The 22,885-nt window shown below is 34.0% G+C and overlaps 1 protein-coding gene across 11 annotated transcripts in view; it reads right to left on the reverse strand.

The window, feature by feature from the left end:
- PRKACB (protein kinase, cAMP-dependent, catalytic, beta) overlaps nucleotides 1-22,885 on the reverse strand; it is a 93,992-nt gene that overhangs the window by 14,488 nt on the left and 56,619 nt on the right. For 8 of the 11 annotated variants that reach the window (XM_011956132.1, XM_011956136.1, XM_011956137.1 and 5 more), the window contains 3 exons: nucleotides 22,097-22,192; nucleotides 17,477-17,599; nucleotides 5,884-6,048 (listed from right to left, as the gene is read on the reverse strand). In XM_011956132.1, the coding sequence (XP_011811522.1) occupies nucleotides 5,884-6,048; nucleotides 17,477-17,599; nucleotides 22,097-22,192 (384 nt within the window). Of the gene's footprint in view, nucleotides 1-5,883; nucleotides 6,049-14,841; nucleotides 15,793-17,476; nucleotides 17,600-22,096; nucleotides 22,193-22,885 lie in introns of those variants that run through there. The other 3 variants (XM_011956140.1, XM_011956142.1, XM_011956141.1) reach the window with 2 other exon arrangements.

Raw genomic sequence — 22,885 nt, forward strand, 5'->3', positions numbered from 1 at the left:
AATAAACAAACCAAAAAAACAAAATATACTACAAAGCTACAGTAACTAAAACAGCATGGTAGTGATATAAAAACAGACACAGAGACCCATGGAACAGAATAGAGAACCCAGAAATAAACCCATGTATTACAATTAACTGATTTTTGACATAGGCATCAAGAACATACAGTGGGGAAAGGACACTCTCTTCAATACATGGTGCTGGAAAAACTGGATATCTATATGCAGAAGACTGAAACCATATCCCTAAATCAACTGAAAATGAATTAAGTACTACAAATAAAGCCCCAAACCATAACAATAATAGAAGAAAACACGGGGGAAACGCTCTAGAACATTGGTCTAGTTAAAGATTTTATGGGTGAGGCATGGTGGCTCACACCTGTAATCCCAGCACTTTGGGAGGCTGAGGCAGGTCAGGAGTTTGAGACCAGCCTGACCAACATGGTGAAACCTTGTCTCTACTAAAAATACAAAAATTAGCTGGACATGGTTGTGGGCACCTGTAATCCCAGCTACACGGGAGGCTGAGGCAGGAGAATCACTTGAACCCAGGAGGTAGAGGGTGCAGTGAGCTGAGATCGTGCCATTGCACTCTAGCCTGGGCAACAAGAGCGAAACTCCAACTCATAAATAAATAAATAAATAAAACAAACAAACAAACAAAAACCTAATGAACAAAAAAGATTTTATGGCTAAGTCCTGAAAAGCACAAGCAACAAAAACAAAAATAGGCACATGGGGCTATATTAAATTAAAAGTTTCTGCAGAGCAAAGGAGACAATCAAAAGAGTAAAGAGACAACCTGTTGAATGGGAGAAACTATTTGCAAACTATTCATCCAAGAAGGGACTAATATCCAGAATATACAAGGAACTCCAATAATTCAATAGCCAAAAATAAATAGTCTAATTAAAATGGGTAAAGGATATGTGTACACATTTCTCAAAACCAGACTTACAATGGCCAACCACTACATGAAAAAACACTCAACACCATTAATCATCAGGGAAATGCAAATCAAAACCACTGTGAGATATCATCGTACCAGGAGGAATGGCTATTTTCAAAAAGACAAAAAATACCAAGTGCTGGAGGGGATGTAGAGAAAAGGGAATTCTTATACACTGTTGGTAGAAAGGTAAGTTAGTACAGCCACTATGGAAAACAGTATAGAGATTTTTCAAAAATCTAAAAATAGAACTATCATGCAATTCAGCAATTCCACTAATCCAAAGGAAATCAGTATATCAAAGCAGTACCTGAATCCTCAAGTTTATTGCAGCACTATGCATAACAGCAAAGATATGGAATCAACCTAAGTGTCCTTCAACAGATGAATGGGTAAAGAAAATGTAATATATATAGGAATACTATTTGGCTGTAAAAAAAGAATGAAATCTTGTCATTTGTAGCAACATGGATGGAAACAGATCATTCTGTAAAGTGAAATCAGCCAGGCACGGAAAGACAATATCACATGTTCTTATTATATGTGGAACCTAAAAAAGTTGATCTCTTAGAGGCAAAGTATAGAAAGACAGCTACCAGAGGCTGGGAAGGATGTGTGTTGGGGGAAGGGATGAAGAGAACTAAGGTACTGAGAACAAACATACAGTTAGACAGAAGGAATAAGTTCTAGCATTTGATAGCACAGCAGGGTGGTTATATTGTATATTTCACAACAATATATTGTATATTTCAAAGTAACTGGAACAGAAAATTTGAAATGTTCCCAACAAAAAGAAATAATAAACAATCAAGGTAATGGATATGCTAATACCCAGCTTTGGTCACCACACATACTATGCATCTATTAAAATATAACATGTATTTCATGAATATATAAAAATAGTATGCATCAATAAAAATAAAAAAGTTCAGAAATAGACAGATGTATATTAATTTAATATTAGTAAAGGTAGAATTTCAGATAAGAGGCCAAATAAGAATTATTCAATAAATATGGAGGGGGAAACTGGTTAATTATTATACAAGAACAAAAAATAAGTTAGAGTTCAGAAAGCACTGAAAGAAAATACAAGTTCAATAGACACACTTATTGTGGAGTAGGAATTTTTTTCTTCTTTTAGAGACAGGGTCTCAGCTCTGTAGCCCAGGCTTGAGTGCAGTGGCATGATCATGGCTCACTGCAGCCTTGACCTCTTGGGCTTAAGTGATCCTCCTGCCTCAGCCTCCAGAGTAGCTGGGACCAAGTGTGTGCCACCACACCTGGCTAATTCTTTTTCATTTTCTGAAGAGATGACGTCTCACTATGTAGCCCACCTGGTCTTGAACTCCTGGCTCAAGTGATCCTCCCACTGTGGCTTCCTAAACTGATGGGATTACAGGTGTGAGCCACTGCACCTGGCCTGTTTTAAAACGATTGTAAAATATGGCAGTAAGTCACTCAGATGTAATTATGTAGTATGTAGCAACTGTGATATAAGAGACTGAAGGAAAGGGTAAAGTGCAGGGTTGGAGGAGGTAGATCTTAATTGGCTACTGAGCTCATAGGACCGGACTGCAGTGATGAAGAGCATAGGAAAAAAAAAGTAAAAAGACATATGCCAAATACTAGGTTCTATTTGGATGGTGGAATTACGGTAATTTCAAATTCATTTGCTTAATAAATTACCTGGTTATAAGTACATGAAACATATCTCAACCAGAAAGGAAAAGGGAGCCTGGGCCAATCTATCTAATCTTTCTCACCAAACTACTCTTCCTTTTGTATTCTCTATCCAAATTCAAATTTTAAGGGTGATAAAACTGATGCTTTAGAGAGGTTAAATCATTTGTTCATGATCATACTGCTAATGATTGGTTGATCAGGGATTCAGATCAACGTCTACCTAACCCCACATTTCCTTCTCTTTTTTTGCTGCCTTCTGAGACAGTCTTCCTACTCCCAAAATGCTCAAAGCATAAAAGTTAAGAAGATGATACATGTAAAATTCACGAAAATCTTGTGAAACAATTTATTGTTTAGTGGTTTGGAGTTTGATTTTAAGAATCATACCAAAAGGACTTTAAAGGGATAATGTGACCTGGAATTGAGAATCTGAAGAACCTGGGATCAAATACAGGTATTACTTAGCAGCTGCATGATTATGTTTAAATTAATTCACCTCTCTGAGCCGATTTCCACATCAGTAAAATGGGGAAATGGTATCACTTATTTCACAGGATTATTTTGAAGACTGAAAGCAGAAGTTACAGGGAGTTGCTTTTATTAATTATACAGTATTGCATTGATGCTAGCAAATTTAGAAAAAATATAAAAAACCAGCTTTTATGAGATCTAAATCTATTTTAAAGTGCTATGAATCTTGTTATTGACTACATAACACATCTATTTGCGATAATAATGCTAACAGCCATGATTCATGAACTTTGAACAGAGAGTTTCTGGATCCCTCTTGTGAGACAGGCTGTATTGCATTCACATTGTTTTGGTCTGGCTATATTTTCTTTTTGCTGCATTTTAAAATTCTTTAATTGTTTTGTTTTTGTAATCTTTATTTCTTTCTTTCTTTATTTATTTGAGACAGGGTCTTGTTCTGTCGCCCAGGCTGGAGTACAGTGGCATAATCACAGCTCACTGTAGCCCCAATCTCCCAGGCTCAAGCAATCCTCCTGCCTCAGTCTCCCAAGTAGCTGGGACTACAGGGATGAGCCATCACACCCAGCTACCTTTTGTATTTTTTGTGGAGACGGGGTTTTGCCATGTTGCCCAGGCTGGTCTCAAACTCTTGAGTGAGACTCAAGCAATCCACCCACCTTGGTCTCCCAAAGTGTTAGGATTTCAGGTGTGAGCCAGGGCACCCAGCTTGTTACTGTAATTGTTTGTAAAATCTATAAATTAGAAAAACTGTGCTGTTAATACTTAATCAGAGCATTAATTTTTTTTTCTCCTTAAGGAAACTCAATCATGTAGTTGCACAGCATTATTAAAGATGACATTATTAGAAGTTTTGGCTTTATGAAAAAAAGAAGAAAAAAATTAAATAATTCAAAATGAAAACACTTTATTCATGCAAATTATCTTTAATTATTTAAGAAGAAAAAAGGTAATTCAGTGCAGCAAAATCTTTTCTTAAATGTCTCAAATTATTACAACAGTGAAATAACTACTATCAATTAATATATTACTGTTACCACAACTGTTATACTGGCAACTTGTGTAGCAAAACAAAACAAAAAACAATACTACTTTCTTTTAAATATGCTACTGTTTAGCTGGGGTTTGTTCTCTATTTTATTATGGTGGTATAATAATGTCAGCGATTAACTTGATCTATACTTATATTCAAGTCTTCAAGTTGCCTGAATTTGTAACACTAAGAATCCCTTTAGCAAGCAAAGAATCAAACAAAAGACCAAACAAAACAAATCTCAAAAAACTCAGGTGCAAAGTTATTCTGAATTTACACATTTCTCAAAGTATAGTGCCTCTACATTTATTTATATGACCATCTGATTAATCTCCCTGTCCCCTGGAAGGATTAAGCTTCATATGGGCAGGAATAAAGGTTGGTTTTACTCATCATTGTATTCTCAGCACCTTGCAGAATACCTAACAAACAAGCGGGGACCTGATAACTATTTGGAAAAAATCTTATGTGAATAAATAATTGTTAAAAGGAAAAAAGTAGTAACTTTGGATAATTTGTTTTGACCTTCCAAAAAAGCATGAATTAAAACCCCTATTTGTATGAATTATATTCAGATTAGCTTTCAAATGGATAAAAGAAAGTTGCATCCCTAAAGGGAGACCAATGCTCATTTAAGTCAGTGAGCAAACATTTAGTGAGCATATACCAAGCATAAAGCTCTTTCCAGATGATAGCAATATGAAAAAAAAGTAAGATATGGTACCTGTTCTCAATGAAATGTTTTAAAACAACAGTGACCATGTAAGATATTAATAAAGAATGCCCATCAGAGAAAAATATCAGAGGTGATATTTAAGCTAAATCTTAAAAGATAAATAAGAGTATGGCAGATGCACAAATGGGAAAAGTCATCTGAGTAAAGGAAAAAAAAATTACACAGGCACAAGTGTAAAAAAGCATGGTCTGTTTGGGAAACACTAGATAAAAAAATGTGTAATCCTGATAAATGCCACAGGGAGGTCAAAATGAAGACTAAAAAGGGATGAAACTAGCAATTAAATGTTGTTATATATCTGGCACATGCCAATTCTGGATGGGCAACTACATTTATTTATATATCTTCCTAATGTGGCTTCACATCAGTTTTGAAAACCCTTAGGACACTGTCTAATATATAATTTCCACAGTTTTGTGAAGTGTAACAGGCATAGATAGGAAAAATTTAACAAAGTAAACATTTCAGGTTGATGGTCAAAATAGCATATATGCTTTCTTTTAAAGCTAGGTAGGGCCAGGCGTGGTGGCTTATGCCTGTAATCCCAGCTTGTTGGGAGGCCGAGGCGGGCAGATCACTTGAGGTCAGGAGTTCAAGACCAGCCTGGCCAACATAATGAAACCCTGTCTCTACTAAAAATACAAAAAAAATTAGCCAGGTGTGATGGCATGCACCCATAGTCCCAGCTACTCGAGAGGCTGAAGCAGGAGAATCACTGGAACCCAGGAGGCGGAGGTTGCAGTGAGCCGAGATTGTGCCACTGCACTCCAGCGTGGACTACAGAGTGAGACTCCACCTCAAAAAAAAAAAAAAAATTCTAGGGGGAAACTCATTTTTAAGTTATGGGCTGTAAAGTACTTTAGATCCTGCACAAGATTAATTCAAAAGGTAAAAAAATTAAAACTATGTGTTAAGTTGAAAATATCTCCACCACATATAATTTAAACACCAACTTTAAAAAAGCTTTTAAATTAAAAAAGAAAGTCTCACCTTCCTCTGGTAAATAGCAATCCAATCTGTCGTGGCAAACCACTTGTGAGTTTTTATATCACTGACACCATTCTTTAGATTTCCATATCTCTTGGTCAAATCCACCTGCAGCAGGTTCCGTAGAAGGTCCTTGAGATCTGAACTGAAGTGGGATGGGAATCGGACCTACACAAACACACCATTTGGTAAAACACACATTCTAAGACACATGATATTTCTGTTTTGATTTCATAAAGTCTTTTTTTTAAGGCAGCAAGGCATTATATAAACAAAAATATGGAGCGATGACCTTCACATACTTTTAACTACACATTACAGTCCCCACAGTAGTCATAAAGGAGAGAATTATTTGGGTGAATGAACTAAACCTGTTCTCTTAGGGCCTTGCTTTGGTCATGATATCTTTAAGAACATGGAGTAGTCTCCAGAAAAATGTGCATACCTACAGAACTTTTGCAAAATATCAGAAGGTTCACCTATCTTTAAGAGCAATCTCTTTGGATCGTACATTACAAATATGTGTCTCAAAGATATACATATTTAACTTTGTAATATAAATAGAAGAACCAGCATATGAAGGAAATCAGTATGTACATTTTGAAAAGAGATCTATCAAAAAGGAAGTCTAAAAATGGTTGTAAAAACCCACACTGCCTTTCACAGCATAGGAAAAATTTTTCATTTATCAGAGGTTGGCTTTTAAAAATAATTCTCCTATTATGCAACAGTTTAAAAATGATTTAGACTGGTTTAAAAGCATTTTTCTACCTACTAACTTGTGAAGACTTTACAATTAGGAAACCCCCAAATAAATGAAGATTTTTGGCAATCAATAAGGTTAAAGTAACATTTATAGGAAACCTAAGTCTATTTTTCATTTTGTTTTGTTTAAATACATTCTTCTCTTCTATATCAACCTAACTTCTGGTTCTTACTGTTTCATTGATATGGGTACTAAAAAAATTAAAATGGGTACTACCAAAGGATGAGAGAATAGTTGCATCTATGCCTCCTTATTCTTTTTTGTCATCACTACCACCTCCCCACTATCCTTTCCAACTTGTGTTCAATCCCTTCCACCACCCTTTTCCCTGTCATACACACATATGTATGCACACATGTATGTGTATACATATCTGGATTATTACAGCCTCAGCTACAAATTGATCATAGCACTTTTGTAGAAAACACTTTAAAGGGTTAAGAGACCTATTCCCGAACTCTCTGCATTCTTTATTTTGTTTCTCTACAAAGTGCTACCACTACAAGTGCTACCACTTCATAATTTACATAGTGCATCATTACATTACCTCAGTTGCTCTTTATAATACATTTACTTATTCAACTATTCTGTAGTATTTGTGCATATTTCTGTCTCCCCCAGGCTCTGAGCTTCTGAGGGAAGGTACTATGCCATTTTTATTCTCAGTATTTATTAGACTATTTCAAATACTGTAGTTCATCCATTTTACAATTATTTATTGAGTACCTACTATACACCAGGCACTATTCTAGGTGCTGGATATATAGCAGTGAGCAAAACCAGGCAAGTCTCTGATTTCACGGAACTTACATTCTAGTTGGATAGGACAAGTTCAGTGAACATGGTATTAACTCCATTTTAAAGATGGAGAAACTAAGATTCAGCAATGTTACTGGGTATAGCTTCCCCAGTCATCAGGCCATAAAGTGGCACAATTGGGACTAGAAATCTAGTCATGATTTGTATCTTCATGAATTTTGCTCTTTATTACACTGTCTTCAAATATATAGACTCCTTTATTTATATTCTGACTTTCTAAAAGCTCAACATACTTGACAAACATTCTCATGTTCTTAAAGTAGAAGTTAAATCATCAGCATGCAAAGATAGGTTTTATAGTAAAGTTAAATTCAAAACCATAGCTTTTGACTGCCACTTTTGTGCTATTCTATAAGTAAATTCTCTCAAAATCTGGTCCTAGGACCCATGCACATCAGAATAAACTGGGAGGCAAAAGGATAAAAATGTGGATTCCTGTGGCTTGCCTCAGATGATGGGGGCATTGGTCCTGAAAATCTGAGCTTTTATCTCCACGGGATTCATATGTACATAAAAGCTTGAAAAGCACTATTCTCAACTCTGTTCACTACTTTATGCAGAGGTTTTATTTTCTATGCTAGTAAAAGATCATAGCATTTTAAATGTAAATAATAACAATACAGTAAATTGAAATCATTATCATACCAGAGGAAAACTAACATTGTATCAAGCAACCAAAGACTATTTAAAGGGTTAATAGTTAATAAATGACCAGGATTTGAGCTCAACTCATACAAATTAGCAACTCAAAATCTCATTTTTGCAAGGCCCTTTATTATCCTAGATTATGAGCAGTTTTATGTTCTAAAACAGTAAGGTATGTGAACTTCTACCTTCTCTAGTTTTATTCTTGACACAATGGTTTACTAGAAGCTAGGCATTATGCTAAACACTTTGTGTACTGGCTCATAAAATCCAAAACATAGGTATGATTATTATCCAAATGTTATAGGTAGGGGTGAAGCAATTGAGACCGACAGAAATTATTTTGCCTAAGATTACAGAGCTAATAAATAGTAAAGGTGTAATTCCAAACTGGGTACACTGACCGCAGGGTATATATTTTTAATTATCTATTCTCCTTCCATGATTCAATAACTTAAAAATAGTCATTATCAGGAACCTTCTAAAAGACTGAAATTTTCATCTTAAAAATATTTTGCTGCACATTTCCTCATTTACCTAGATGAAGTAAGAACTAGAGAATAAGGGGTATTCAAAAGGCACACTGTCTACTTCAAAAATAACATGACATTTTTCCAGTGGGTATGTTAGCTCAGATTTTTCCAGTGGTAAATCTAAACTTTATTTAGATTCCAAAGAAATAATTTATTTGAAGTACATCTATAATTGTTTAGGATTAAGTTTGTGTGAACTGTTCAATGGTAATGCACCATTTGAACATAATGAACCATTTCATTATGTTCAAACGGCAGACAGTAATATACTACATATAAATTATCTTTGGAATTCAGGTAATATGCAATGGAATGCATGAAAAATAAAAGCATCTAAATAATGTAGTTCTTTATTTTAGAATGCAAATAAAGTGATGGTCTTGACTCTGTGTGTGTGTGTGTGTGTGTGTGTGTGTGTGTCTTTAATCTTCAGAACAGTGATTCTCAAATGGGGAGTGATGGGAGGTCATGACCGCAGATATCAGAATGATTTGGGAACCTTTTCAAATTATAGACATATCCTCCTCACCTCCATATCACACCCTCTTCTCCAGAGATTCTCACAGGTAGCCCACACTCTCATAGTAGTCCATGTTAATAATGGGAATCTGTCACATATTTAAAGTATTTTGGGGGAGAAATAATGAAAGTCATTGTGAAAGTATTTTTTCCCATGATTATTCTGAAATTTAACCTGAAATGTAATTTCTTTGTTGACTGAACTTTCCAAAGAGCCATGTTGATTTATCAAACTGGAATTAGTGAAAAACGGAAAATAACTTCAACAAAATTGTTTTAAATGCACAACTTTTATTTGTAATACATCAACCTTGAGACACTAAAGATTTCTATGATGGGAAGAGTGACTATCTAATTTTTCCTTTAAAACTATATCAAAAGGGTATTACTTTTATCATTATTATCAATTATAACTACTATAGAAAGTGAAATCAGAATCTTCTAATATTGGAGCTAGAGGGAGCTTAGTTTGAGTCTAAACTCTCATTTTAAAGATAAGGAATCTGAGCTCCAGTGATACTACCAACTCAGTTAGTGGAATTATTGGGAAAATAACTTAATCTTCCTGTCATATACCTATGAGCTTTTTGCCAGTCCAAGATAGGGCAAATAATGTGAAAGTAAATGTAAAGAGCCAGATGTTGAAAAGAGAAAGACAGTCTAAAATCATTTAGCCATTAGGTCTGAGAGATAAGGTTATGGGAAACTGGCATCATTTAACATGGAAGAAGTGTTTGTATAACATAAAATAGGTGTTTGTGATATGTATACCTCCCAAGGTGTTTTCTTCAATATTATTTATTGTTTAGGAATATTTTCCAACCATTAGAGACTATATTACTTCTGATTTTTCTAATTAAATTTTCTGGAGAATAAATCTAATTCCCCAGTGAGGTACAGACACACAAAACAAGCTCTCAACACATGGTGTTTATCAAAATCACTTGTGATACTTAAAAAAAACGTTTTGAATCCACAGAAGACCTCTTGAGTCAGTAACTCTCAGGAAAGACACCAAAGATAGAGCACATTTCATGAAAGCTTCATGAAGGCAGAGACCACAACTGACTTGCTGTATCCAGCATGTAGAACTGGTCTGGCACATACTATGAGCTTCATAAATATTTAATGAATGCATGAATTGAAATTTGACAAATATTCATTGAACCTCTACTATATGTCATGCTTGTACTAAGCAAGTACTATGTGCTTACTAATATATCTCAGGAATTTGTGCTTGGATTATATAAGTAAACAAAATAAAATGAAGATTTCTGCCTTCATGGAGTTTACATTCTAGTGAGGAAGACAATTAAAACTTAGCAACCGAGGGATCCTTTAACAATGTTATCCTATCTTCTTCATAAAACTTTGCATTGTAAGGCGTTTGACTTTTACTCTGAAGAAAATGGGGAATCCTTGCAAGGTTTTGAAAAGAATAATAGGATATGATTTAACATTTTTAAGGAACCACTCTAGCGACTCACTTAAGAGCAATAGCAGTGGATGTGGTAAGAAGTGGTTGAATTCTGTAAATTCTAAAGACAAAGTAAAATCGGTTTCCCCGTGCATTAGATATGAAGTGAGGACTCCAATGTGTTTTGGCCTGACTAACTGAAAGGATGGAGTTGCCATCAGTTTAGATGGGGAAGGCTTTGTGAAGGGGGGTGGGTGGAGTGTAGGAAAGAGGACAAAAGCCTGTCAGTTTTAGACAGGTTGAATTTGAGGTATCTATTAGATATCCAAGTGAAGGTTTCAAGTTAGAAACTAGATACAAGAGTATGGAATTTGGGAAACATGTATGGACTGGAAAAATGAGTTTGAGAATTGTCCTGAGCATTTAAGTCATGAGACTGGATGAAACTACCCATTGAGGAAGTGCAGAGAAAGAAGAGAAGAGGATCAAGCCAAGGAGATTGAGAGGGAATGATTAGTGATACAAAGTCACTAAAGTCAAGTTAAGGAATAACAAATGAATCACTGAACTAGATTCTTCTATTTCTTGCTTTGCCACAAACTACCTTTTGTCTTCGGGTAATTCTGAGTTTTGATTTACCTACATACAGGACTAGAGAGTTAAACGAAATAAAAGTGAACATCTTTGCCATCTAAAAATTCTACCAAGCTATTTCTTTAGTAGAAAGAATTCCTGGGTTCCAATCCCAACTCCACTACATACATGCTCTGCAATCTAGGGAAAACTCTTAACTTTCTAAGTCTCAGTTTCCTCATTTATAAAACAATGAGAGTATATCTCATCTGGCAGGTATGAAAATAAATTATGTAACTTACATGAAACTGCCTTGTATTATGCCTAGTATTTTGCAGACATTAATTCAACACAGTTTTCATTTTTTAAGCCTTCCCATTAGAATACTATTTTAATGATCTGAAACTGAATTTTTGAATTAAAGAAAGAACTTGGAAGACAGCCATATCTATCATTATTTTTACAGACATGCCAAGGACAGTCTGTGCTAGAAAAGTCATGGGGAAAGTACAGGAAGTTCCTCCTTTCTTCTTGTCTCAGGCTCCATCTGTTAATTTATTGTTCTCAAACACTTTCATCTTTTCTTAAGGTCCTAAGTTTGATAAAGTGAGGGAGAAAATGTCTTACTATAACTTTGTTATATAAAGACACCATTGTCAATATGGCTGATATCCTAAACTACCATCAAATTACATTATATAATACGTTAAACGAACTATAAAACTCACTCTGAATTGAGCAAACTCAACAGAATATTTTTTCTGTTTTCAGCACTGATTATAAAGTCTTGCACATTTGAGTTTTAGGAATAACTATTATTTTCTAAAAGTTCAAGAGGAAGTTACAACCAAAAAGTAAATCCATTCATGTTGTTCATGGTATCCATACTGAGTGATTTAAAATCACTATCTCGTTTACTCACTTTTTTTCTTTTAGAAATAAAATAAGGCTGACTGGGTGCTATGGCTCATGCCTGTAATCCCAGTAATTTGAGAGGCCAAGACAGGTGGATCACTTGAGGTCAGGATTTCAAAACCAGCCTGGCCAACATAGTGAAACCCTGTCCCTACTAAAAACACAAAAATTAGCTGGGTGTGGTGGCACATGCCTGTAGTCCCAGCTACTCAGGAGGCTGAGGCAGGAGAATCACTTGAACATGGGAGGCAGAGGCTGCAGGGGCCCAAGACTTTGCCACTACAGTTCAGCCTGGGAAACAGAGCAAGATTCCATTTCAAAAATGTAAAAAAATAAAAATAATAAGAAGAAAAAGAAAATGAGGCCAAATCAAATTGGTTTACACTAAGCTTAATCACAGAAATTACAAAGTTGTTATTTGAAAGAAGGGAAAAATCTTAGTGCTATTCTGCAGTTATTGGCAGGAGAAAGGATCATTTAACTAGTAACATTATCTTTTATGAATTGGGATAAAATTTATTATAGGCTTACATGACTCAAAAGAGTTTGTACACAGCCAAGAAGCAATAATCTATTAACTACTGGCTATGAGCATGTTGAGATAAATTTTAACAAATTATTTCTAAATTAGGCACAGTAAGTTCTCAAAATATCCGCAATCCCAGTAAAGAATTGATTGATCAAAAATGAACATATACACTAGAGAATTTTTCAACAGGCATAATAACTTTTCATATACTAGGCATGTTATAGATATGGTGCCGAGTTCCACACTATCTCATCAGACCTGGGCATCTTTAATCAGCCTGGATTCTACATGTGAAAAGAAAGAGCTAAGACATTAAAAATATTTATAAATATTGGTACTCCATCTGTGGGCTCTCTAATCTGTTCCCTTACCTATGCAGAAACAGTGGTAGATATGAGTCTACAATGTTGCAGAGGATTATGATCTACCCCATTCTCCCTCCCCCGGCTCTCACATAAGAAGCCAGTTTTGCGATTATTTGCTCATAGGACCAAAAGAGCTGTCACCAAAGAAGGTATTAATAAGAATTTTAAATAACCACAGTGAAGCATTTAAAACTGGCCCTGGGTTTTACGAAAAGAGTAAAACTGCTTTTGTGTTTTATGAAAATGATTTCTGAGTACTTCTAAGTCTCTTTAACTATGGCCATAGCAAAGTAGTAAATGATACTGTAATTTCCCCAAAAGCATTAACAATAGTATCTTAGAAAAAGTATAGTGGAATATCTGCATATGTGTATGTTATTTAGGAAACAGAATGTGTGTAGAAAACAGTTAACATAGCAGGCCTGAGACTGCTACCCTTAGAAAGAACTGCTTACAAGTTTGGCCCTTGGGAGATGTCTGGCAATTTGAATAGTACCAGTGCCCTTATACCAATATGAAACTTTCCCTAAAGGATTAGAGTGGCTCACTGTGCCTAGACTGTTGGTACAAACAACATAGTTTATTCTGAACATCTACTTTTGTTCTGGGAGCCTGGGATTTTGGCATGTGCTAGGCAGAGGGTGCATATGTGACCAACCCCCAATGAAAACCTTGGGCATTGAGTATTTAAATGAGTATTGCTGGTAGATAAAATTTCACGCTTGTCAGAGTTTGTTGCTGAAGGAATTATGTGCACCTCTTGTGACTGCCCTGGGAGAGGACTCTTGAAAGCTTGTGCCTGGTGTCTTCTGGACTTTTGCTATCTTCACTTTGTACCCTTTTGTTGAAATAAATCTTAGCCTCAAGTACCACTGTACGCTGAATCTTGTTGAGTCCTCCTGGTGAATCACCAAACCTGGAGATAGTCTTAGGGACCCCTGAGACAGAAAGGAATAGCAATTGGGCTGATAATCAATTACTCTTCATGTAAATATTGAATTTCCCTTCAGGAAAAATTAACCAATTCTTTGATCATTCAGTATATGCTTATGTTTATGTTTCTATATTTTGCATAATATCTCCTTATATAGTGTTACTCATTAAGCGTGGAACAATATTTACATTAGATATGTTGAAGCTAAGAATTTTTTTTAATTACATAAGCCAAGGGCTCTAAAGTTATGGTTTCCATAGTAGCTGTTACTTGAGTACCTTACATGCAAGTATAATTTTTGACTGCAATATAAACTTTCTATATTTACATGGGTAATGCAGCCAGATAGAGGTGCTATAGAGACCATAACTGATTCTTGTCATGGAGTACATGACAATGAGGCATGAAATTTAAAGACTACATACAGAAACTCAGCATATGTATTGCTAGGATGAGGCATAGTTAATGCAAGAATCATAAGTCTTTTCTTTCAACTATGAATTTGTAGACTCAAACCCTAACATTGCATGAATAATTTGACATTTAAATACCACCTCCTCTGTTTTTTTAAAGGCAAAATATGTGTAGGAGAGAATCTAACAAGTTGATTGATCATCTTTGTGTGCATTTAAAATTACCAGCTTGAGTTAAAATATTGTAATAGAGAAAGTATTTTACAATCTAATGTTCGTATATATGTACTTCAGTGAATTTATCACTTAATCAATAAATTTAACTTTAACTTTGATAGGTCATTGATACCTATAATCTTTATAACATGACTTCAGAATGGAGGATATAATCAATATAAGATGTGGTTGCATAAAATAATATGCTTCTAAAATCAACAAAAACAATTCTGAATGAAAATCACATTCTTAAATGATATATCATTAAAACCATTAAAAGTTCAAATGCAAATATAAATATGAGGATCCACAAATACAAGACCAAATTGGATTTTTAATAATTTGCAAAATTTAAAAAACTAGTTAGTTTCCAATTTGGCTTTTAGCTACTAACCAGAGAGACAATAATATTTTTGCAATGGGAATAGAGACACATTCTAGTTTGAATCTGAGTGTTGAAACAGATGATTTATTGGGAAATGGTTAATACAATCTAACTTCACATAATACAGCACCTTTTAATGGCAAAAATTCCGCTTTCATGACTTCTACTTTAGATGAGTAAAGGGAGTAAGAGATAGGGATAATTTTATGTCCCATATGGGGAAAGATAATCTGGTACTTTTAGCTAAAAAACAGAAGTACACCAAATATCCTGTCACATTTCTAAATAAATGATGGGGAAAACAGAATATTGTGATATAATAAAGTTTTATGTTGTTATTCTTATAAGGTGCCTATGATTTAGACTGTTATGATTTTAGAATATATGCTGATTATTAGATACAAAATTTTAAAGTTTGATATAAAATGAATATATATTCATGAACAGCTGAATATAAATTTTAACTAATAGAGAATGATTGGCAAATTGAGGCCAATGCATAAAGATGAAGATACATCAATTTTAACTAAAGCAGCTTTTCTTAATAAATGTAAATTTAGTTATGACAGTATCCTTGTTAGAAAACTGCATTTCTTATATGAAGTTAAGCATAAATAAAAGCAATATACTAAAGATTCAAGAATTTATAATTACTGTCAATTAAATTATTTGAAACAATTATTATAGTTACATTCTTAGTTTTTCTATTAGTAAAATATTCTTCTTCCATTTGTGATTTTAATGTATTTTGGTTCTCTCATCATTCTTCATATGACCTTTAGTCCTCTTGAGAGTCTACACTTCTCAAATTCTTCAAAAATAAATCACTGCCTTGTCTGTTAATTTTCCTCAAAGTTTTGTTTTGTTCATATCAAAAGCTCTGCTGGGGGAAAACAATTACAAAGATAAGAAATCTGAAGCCAGAGATCTACAAATGTAACAAGAACAGCAGTGATATTAATACTTGTTTAAATAAGTACTGCATTCTGCTTTTCTGTATTGCCTTTATCAGTGCACAGTGTTCAACATCTAGCTTGGTTTATTTATCTGTAAGAGGTATTTATTTTTTTACCTTTGACATAGTTGGGGTATAAATTCTTTAGTCAGTCGCCTAATTTGTGAATACTGGTAATACATAAAACTTTCTACATAAAACGTGGCAAAATACAAGGGAAAATCTTGTGATCCAGGCAGACTGCATATGTACTCTGAGATAGGGAACAATGCTGTGCTGAAATGTATATTCTAGGTGATTGGATAGACTAATTCTATTGGCAAGTGTCCTGTTCCTACAGCCCAGCTGTGCTGCATCTATGATTTAAATTTGAGTGTTGGCAAAAAAGATAAATTACCACATTATCGACATTCAGGGTACCTTGAGAATAGTTAACAATGGAAACTGTAAGTTGACAGATGTCAAGGGTAAGCTTTCACACTAAATGTAGAGCTTGAATATGGCTGAGATACAAAGAAATAAAGACTTTCCCTCTATCTCTTCCAGATTCTTCAGATTGATTAGGCTTATCTCTGCCTAAGAAGGTCACAAAATACAAAACAAACAAATAAAAAATAAAACAAAAAAACCTCAACTATATAACATCTCAGGTTAACGTGATATCAAGATTGACGCTCTATTTCCTGATCATATTCTAAACGGGACTATGTGGGAAAGAAAAGACAAAGTAGTACGACATGTAGAAATAGAAAGAAGGGAAAATAAGCAAAATACCCCTTTCCATATATTTTGTCATTAATGTATAGAAGGTCTCCTTCTGGGAATGTTTAAAAGCCTATTCTTTTGCTGCATGATAGGAAATTCAAGCTCATTTCTATTGAATTGAATACGGTCTTTTTTAAAAAAGATCTGAGGTCTCAGTTAAGGCAAGCGCAAATGATTGACCCTAAACAAAATACTCTTGAAAGCAAAATTAGAGGTTATAAGTACAAAAGAAGGAAGGTTTAGAAAGAAATTTACAAAATGTAAAATACTACAACATAGTAAGTCTACTCATGTTCAAGAAAAATTAATGTTATTTCCATGTTTGCTAAAAACCAATGACAATTATAATCACAATCTATATGAACAATTTTGTTAAAGTCAGTTGTATAAATTTCCATCTTAAAAAGGCTTATTCATTTTGTATTTACTTTTACTTCCAATTTTATAGTATTGGACATAATTAAAACAAGAAGTCTCTCCTGAAAATGGAAGGGCATATAAAACAGCCCCAAAAACTTTTCTCCATGAAGATAGACATATGAAATAATAAACTATTTTTATTTATTTGAAGGAATATTGAGAATTATGGCTATGATCTTGTTCTTTGTGATAAAAATACTAAATACAGACATTGCTTTACTGTTTTGTTAATTTCTTTATAAAACTGTCCTTTTATTCTTAAGAAACTGAAATGATTCATTTCTTATGCTATTAAGAGCAGCAACTGTAGATTTTTCTATATTTTTCCCAATGTCGAATAATAATTATGACACAATATAGTTTCAATGCATGAAGTTTAAAATTCATGTACAGTAATAAGAGAGGAATAATAAAATATTTTACTTACCTTTCCAGAAACAATCTTTTCATAAATCTGAATTGGTTGGTCTGCAAAGAATGGGGGATAGCCAGCTGCCATTTCATAGATTAGCACTCCTAATGCCCACCAATCCACTGCCTTATTGTAGCCCTGAGATAAACCAACACCAATGTCAACTGTTATTTAAGTTACTCAGAAGAGAATGAAATCAAAGATAATTTCAAAATGATCTGGAAGCATATAAAAAAATTTTTAAAGCAATTGCTGAGCAGCTATTCAGGACAGAATTTAAAAATGAACCAAATGTATCAGGTCATATTTAAATTAAACAAAGGAGAGGATTTCCAGATATTGAAATTGGATATTAGGAAAGATTATTAAATCTTCTTCCTAAAATGATTAAGAATATTATAGACAATGAAATTTTCTTTATTTCACTGATATTAGTTCTTGCTCAATAACAGGAAGGCAGTTAGACTACATTACTTCTTAAGGCCCATTCTAGGTCCATAATCTTATGAATCAGATTTTCCACAGCATGCCTAGAAAGATTGAAAGTTTTCAAAGAAAATAATGGAAACTGGACTACATAGTAAATAGTGAAGTTGACTTCAAAATACTCTATGTTTTTGGAGTTAGGAGGGTGAATGTGCTAGGGATAATCCCATCTGCTTCATAGGATTTTGTGAAAGCAAAAAGTTTAATGTAGAATTCAATTAATGTAAATATTTAAGTATACTTTACTTCTGCCATCTACTGTTTTGCTTCCTATCTCTAAAAGGTATGTTTTGTGAGGACTGTATCAAATGAAAGGGAGTAATGTGTATAAAAAGTGCTTTGCAAACCAAAAGTAAAAATCTCAGGTTATGTTTGTGTTTTTTTTTTCATATTAAGCTTACTACAATTAAAATCTGGAAGTATTTATAAGAAAATAAATAAGAATAACAGGCTAACATAGTTTATTAACTATGATCAGTATCAACTGGCACAAGAGATTTTTTTACCAACCCCAACAACCTGGTTATGAAGAGAAATAAGCTGAATTCTACCCAGATCTATTGATCCGCCCCCAGAGGTACCCTCTACCATCACGACTCTCCACATTCCACCCTTTTGTCAAAATTTTAGCTTTACAAACTACTTAGTTTTCAAAATTCTAGCAAAAATATAATACTATAATGCTATAGAGATTTTCTTTATCTCTTTTTTCTTTCCTGATACTGTATATATCTTTTAAGGGAAGGAGTGGTATAATAGGAATAGCACTTTGTTTTCTAATAGAAATAGGCATTAACTCGCTTTAACTTTTTGATTTATATGTTTAATTGTGTGCTAATGTTTATAGTAAATGTGTCAGACACAAGTTAATACCCAAGGTATAGAAATCAAAACACATCAATAAGAAAAATGTTAAATTACAATAGACAAATGGGCAAAGGAAATGAACTAATAATTTACAGACACACAAAGAAATGCCAAATGGCTATTAACCACTTGAAAAATAAATCAAAAACATGAGAATTAAAACAATGAGATACAATTTATTACCTATTAAATTAGTAAATATTTTAAAAATCAGTATACCCAGTGATAGTGTTATGAAATAGGCACTATAATACACTAGTGGTAGAAGTGTAAAATGGCATAATAACTTTGGAAAGCAATTTGGCAATATGTATCAAAAGCCTTAAAAATGTTCCTACTCCTTGACCTAGTAATTTTACTTCTGGGAATATATGCTAAGGAAATAATGTAAAATACAGAAAAAGCTTTATGTATAAGGATGTTTATCACAGTTATTTATAATAATAAAAAACAAAAACCAAAAATAAAACCTGAACACTCAACAATAGAAAAGTGGCTAAATACTCTATGGTACACTTGCAAACAAGCCATTAGAATGATGTTTGTTGTGTGCTTGTTATAACAAAAGTGAAAAAAGTCAGAGACAAGACCATATACATTTACTATGATTTCAACTATGACAACCCAGAAATAAGGCCACACACCTATGACCACCTGATCTTTGACAAAGCTGACAAAACCAAGCAATGGGGAAAAGATTCCCTATTCAATAAATGGTGCTGGGATAAGTGGCTAGCCATATGCAGAAGACTGAAGATAGACCCCTTCCTTATACCATATACAAAAATCAGCTCAAGATTGATTAAACACCTAAATGCAAAACCCCAAAGTATAAAAACCTTGGAAGATAACCTAGGCAATGCCATTCTGGACATAGGAATGGACAAAGGTTTCATGACAAAGACACCAAAAGCAATTCCAACAACAGCAAACACTGTCAAGTGGGATCTAATTAAACTGAAGAGATTCTGCACAGCAAAAGAAACTATCAATGGTAAACAGAGAACCTACAGAATGGGAGAAAATATTTGCAAACTATGCACCTGCCAAAGGTCTAATATCCAGCATCTATGAGGATCTTAAACAAATTTACAAGAAACAAACAACCCCAGGAAAAGGTGGGCAAAGGACATGAACTGACACTTTCCAAAAGAAGACATACATGTGGCCAACAAGGATATGAAAAAATGCTCAATATCACTGATCATTAGAGAAATGCAAGCAAGTCAAAACCATAATGAGATACCATTCCACACCAGTCAGAATGGCTATTATTAAAAAGTCAAAAAATTGTAGGGCGCAGTGGCTCACGCCTGTAATCCCAGCAATATGGGAGGCTGAGGAGGGTGGATCACTTGAGGTCGGGAGTTCAAGACCAGCCTGGCCAATATGGTAAAACCCCGTGTCTACCAAAAAATACAAAAATTAGCTGGATGTGGTGGTGCATGCCTGTAGTCCCACCTACTTGGGAGCCTGAGGCAGGAGAATTGCTTGAACTCAGGAGGCAGAGGTTGCAGTGAGCCGAGATCATGCCACTGCACTATAGCCTGGGCGACAGAGCGAGACTCCATCTTCAAAATAAATAAATAAATAAATAAATAAATAGTCAAAAAATAACAGATGCTGGCAAGGTTGCAGAGAAAAGTGAACGCTTAGACACTGTCGGTAGGAGTGTAAATTAGTTCAACCATTGTGGAAAGCGGTATGGAGATTCCTCAAAGAGTTAAAAGCAGAACTACCATTCAACCCAGCAATCCCACTACTGGGTATATACCCAGAGGATTATAAATCATTCCATCATAAAGACACATGCATTTGTTTATTCATTGTGGCAATATTCACAATAGCAAAGACATGGAATCAACCTACATGTCCATCAATTGTAGACTAGATAAAGAAAATGTGGTATACACACTATGGAATATTATAAAGCTATAAAAAGGAATGAGATCATGTCTTCTTCATGAACATGGATGGAGCTGGAGGCTATCATCCTGAGCAAACTAATGCAAGAACAGAAAACTAAATACCACATGTTTTCACTTATAAGTGGGAGCTAAATGATGAGAATTTATGAAGACAAAGAAGGAAAAACAGATGTTGGATTCTACTTGAGAGTGGGGGTATGGAGGAGGGAGAGGATAAGAAAGATAACTATGGGTATTGGGCTTAATTCCTGAGTGATGAAATAATCTGTACAACAAACCCCCATGACATGAGTTTACCTATGTAACAAACCTTCACATGTAACTCCAAACCTAAAATAAAAGCTAAAATGTACATATATATACGAATGTTTTTAAAAAGGCTGCCTCCAGGTTGGTGGGATTACATATAAGGTTTTTTTTGGTTGTTTCTTTATGTTTTTCTGTATTTTCTAAATTTTGTATAATGAGTATTACTTTTACAATATATACACATTTGTAAAAGCTTTAGTGCTCATTTTGTTGTCACATTATTTGTTAACTGTATTTAAAGAAATATGTTAACTGCAATGATATTTAGATAATAAAATATCAAGAAGTCATACATTATTTAAATTATGAAAGATAATGAGAAAAAACTTGAAAGAAATCTTTTATTTTAACCCTTCTATAGGTTAGCCATATTTCAATGATCCCATTTGGGAACCACTGAAGCATGTGTCTTATTCCCTTCCTTTTCCTCTCTCCTATTTGTGCCTGGTTATTGTTAGGTTCTTCTTTCTAGATGTCTCCACCAAGAGATGGCAGAGGAAAAGTTAATCATTCTTTTAGATATAGGTACAGTTTGTCTCACCACATTTCACTATTTAGAAAAGTAGAGCTGCCTTCAATACAACTAAAACTATTCAACTGCTGTTAATAGTCCTATTTAAAATTTAAAAACACTTCTCACACATTCCTTTTATTTAACTGGTAAATTTGAAAAAGAAAGAATGGACAACTAGTACATATCATCTCTAGATTTACCTCTTGGTATAATCCAGAGCAAGTCTTCTCTACCCTCCTGTTACCAGGAATAATTAAGAAAAGACGATGTTTTTGGTTGCAAAACATGGATCTAGAGGTCATATTTATTCATATTATTTCTCTAAGACCCAGAGTTAAAATTGACAGAGGTTTAGGATTAGTGGTAGATGCTAAATAGTAATTCTTTAGTAAGCATGCACAAAGAGATTTAAATTCATAACTCAGATCAAATTAAAAATGTAAAATTAGATCAATAAAGCATTTTTACAAAAGTCCATAGGGATGTATGACTCATATTTCTACCTCTTACGTATTGATATTACGAATATACCTTGCTGAGAATTATTTCTGGAGCCAAATACTCTGGAGTTCCACATAATGTCCAAGTTCTGCCTTTAACTCTTTTGGCAAACCCAAAGTCTGTGACCTATAAAAGAAAAAAAGAATATTAGTGAAAATGTATTACCTCACAATAAATGTATTTATTGAACCTAAATTGAAAGTTTAAAATTCAAATTGAAACTATGAAAGAAACGGAAAAAAAAATTAAGTCCATGTAATTGAAATTCATTAATGAATAGTTAGTGAATGAAGCTTTAAACACTCCAAGTTGGAAATCCTTCCTCAACACAAAGAAAAGGAACAAATTAATAACAACAAAACCTTTTTCGGTCATTATTATAAGATCCTAGACCCAAGGAATAAAAAAGTGAAAATAAAAGGTAAAAATAAATAGCATTAATAAAAATGAAACAATGCTAAATGTCTGCCTTACCCCAATATGTCCTCTGCCATTAATTGCACTATCAGAAGTGTAAAAATGTCAATGGGAGAATCTATTGATAATTGTGTAAAAAGAAATGCTCCCACTTTATTAGTAGTAGAAGTGAAAAGAAAATGTTGCTACGAGTTCAGTATTGGTAGTCAGGGATCCTTTGGCAGTTACACTGTAGTCATAAAGGGCATGGACTCTGGGATCAGACTGCCTAGGTTCAAATTCTGACTACCATTTACTGGCTAAATGACCTTGCCATGCCTTAGTTTTGTTAATCTTAAAATGAAGATAACAGTGGTATTTCTACTTCATAGGTTTATCAGGATTGAAGAAATAACACATGTA

This window comes from Colobus angolensis, unplaced genomic scaffold (assembly GCF_000951035.1).
Source record: "Colobus angolensis palliatus isolate OR3802 unplaced genomic scaffold, Cang.pa_1.0 Scaffold41, whole genome shotgun sequence".
Lineage (NCBI taxonomy): Eukaryota > Metazoa > Chordata > Mammalia > Primates > Cercopithecidae > Colobus > Colobus angolensis.